Genomic DNA, 1,443 nt, shown 5'->3' with positions numbered 1-1,443 from the left:
CAACCAGGCTGGAGTGCAGTGGTGCAATCATGGCTCACTGCTTCCTGGAACTCATGGGCTCCAGCAATCCTGCCTCAGCCTCCCGACTAGATGGGACCATAGGCACACGCCACCATGCCTGGATAATTGCTTTGACTTTTCTCTAGAGACAGGGTCCACCTGTGTTTCCCAGGCTGGTCCCAGACTTCTAGACTCAAGTGAACCTGAACATCCTGCCTCCACCTCTCAAATTGCTGGGATTACAGGTGTGAGCCACCACACCCAGTCTAAATTTCTTATGTGCCATGGTACTGCAAAACGTCATTATTAGGGGCAGCTGGATGTAAGGTGTAGGAGGACACTGTAGTCGCCTTTTCAATCTTTTATATCTGAAATAATTTCAACAGAAAACATTTATTTTAAAACATGAAGGGGGTTAACCGTCCATGAGTTGAAAGTACAAAGGCAGGCTCACGGTGTCATCAGAATTCAGAAAGCTGGTCCCATGGCTGGGGGTGCTGGGAGGGGCTGGGCATGGTTGGCTTTGTGATCTGGGGGCTGGTGTGTTCCATCTGTGAATGTCTTTCGAGCTGCACACTTTCTTAATAAATTTTCATACGTTCAACAAAAAATAAAACGAGGACGTGAAGTTTGCCTGGGTTGTTAAGCCTCGGGAAGTTATCCAGCCATGAGCTCTGCCCCAGATGCTTCTAGAATCCTGGAGGGAACTGAGAATTTTCCAAGTAGAGGTGGCAGAGGCAAGGCCCTGAGGTGGGAGGGCATTGCTACTCGTCCCTAGCTGTGAAGGGGGTGTCCTGGTTGGAATCAGTGCTGGGTGCAGTGCAGGGCTGGAAGTCCATGTCCACACTGTGGCTCAGTGCAATGAAAGCCAATCTCACCCCCTCCAAGGGTGTTCCGCCTGCCAGCAGGTGGCCAGCTGGTCTTCCTGGGATATGGTGCCATTGTAGAAATTGGGTGCAAGTCTCTTGTCCATAGACGGGATGCCCTATTGTAGTGGGATATCTCCTGGCCTCCCTCAGTCCTGATGGGCCTGGGCAGGGCCTGGTGTCAGGGACCCCGTGGGCTTCTAGAGCTGGCCCTGTCCCATAGTCCCGGGGCCATCCAGGACACATTCAGAAGGGACACGCACCCAGCAGCTCTGTTCTAAATCATAGTGGGGGAACCAAGGGCCCCCTACATCCAGGTCTGTTGGGAGCTGGGGCATTGAGTTCCACTCCAGGAATCTCCAGGAACCCTGAGGTCTTCCCTGAGCTGGGGCCGGGCTGGGCACACCCTGAGTGCCCACACGGTAGGTGTCTTCCCGGACAGCCCCACCAGGACAGGTTGTGGAAGAACGAGGTGCCCACGGCGGGGAAGCTGACCAAATGGGCGGCTGGAACTGGGCTGCTGGACTTGGAGGGGCCTGCCTGTCCCCCTTGCAGAGGGTCGTCCTGCCACGTGAAG

The 1,443-nt window shown here is 54.6% G+C and overlaps 1 protein-coding gene across 1 annotated transcript in view; it reads right to left on the bottom strand.

Moving 5' to 3' along the window:
- Positions 1 to 376: 376 nt before the first annotated feature.
- Positions 377 to 1,443, bottom strand: part of LOC105509547 (TBC1 domain family member 3G-like) — a 9,766-nt gene continuing 8,699 nt past the window's right edge. Inside the window, exons 13-15 of the mRNA XM_011938795.1 lie at positions 1,123 to 1,437; positions 879 to 936; positions 377 to 846 (exon numbers count right to left, since the gene is read on the bottom strand). Coding sequence (XP_011794185.1) covers positions 765 to 846; positions 879 to 936; positions 1,123 to 1,437 — 455 coding nt within the window. The 3' untranslated portion in view covers positions 377 to 764. The remainder of the gene's footprint in view (positions 847 to 878; positions 937 to 1,122; positions 1,438 to 1,443) is intronic.

This window comes from Colobus angolensis, unplaced genomic scaffold (assembly GCF_000951035.1).
Source record: "Colobus angolensis palliatus isolate OR3802 unplaced genomic scaffold, Cang.pa_1.0 Scaffold1000, whole genome shotgun sequence".
NCBI classification, from domain to species: Eukaryota; Metazoa; Chordata; class Mammalia; order Primates; family Cercopithecidae; genus Colobus; species Colobus angolensis.
The sequence above is the reverse complement of the archived record's forward strand: the minus strand, read 5'-3'. Positions and strand labels throughout refer to the sequence as shown.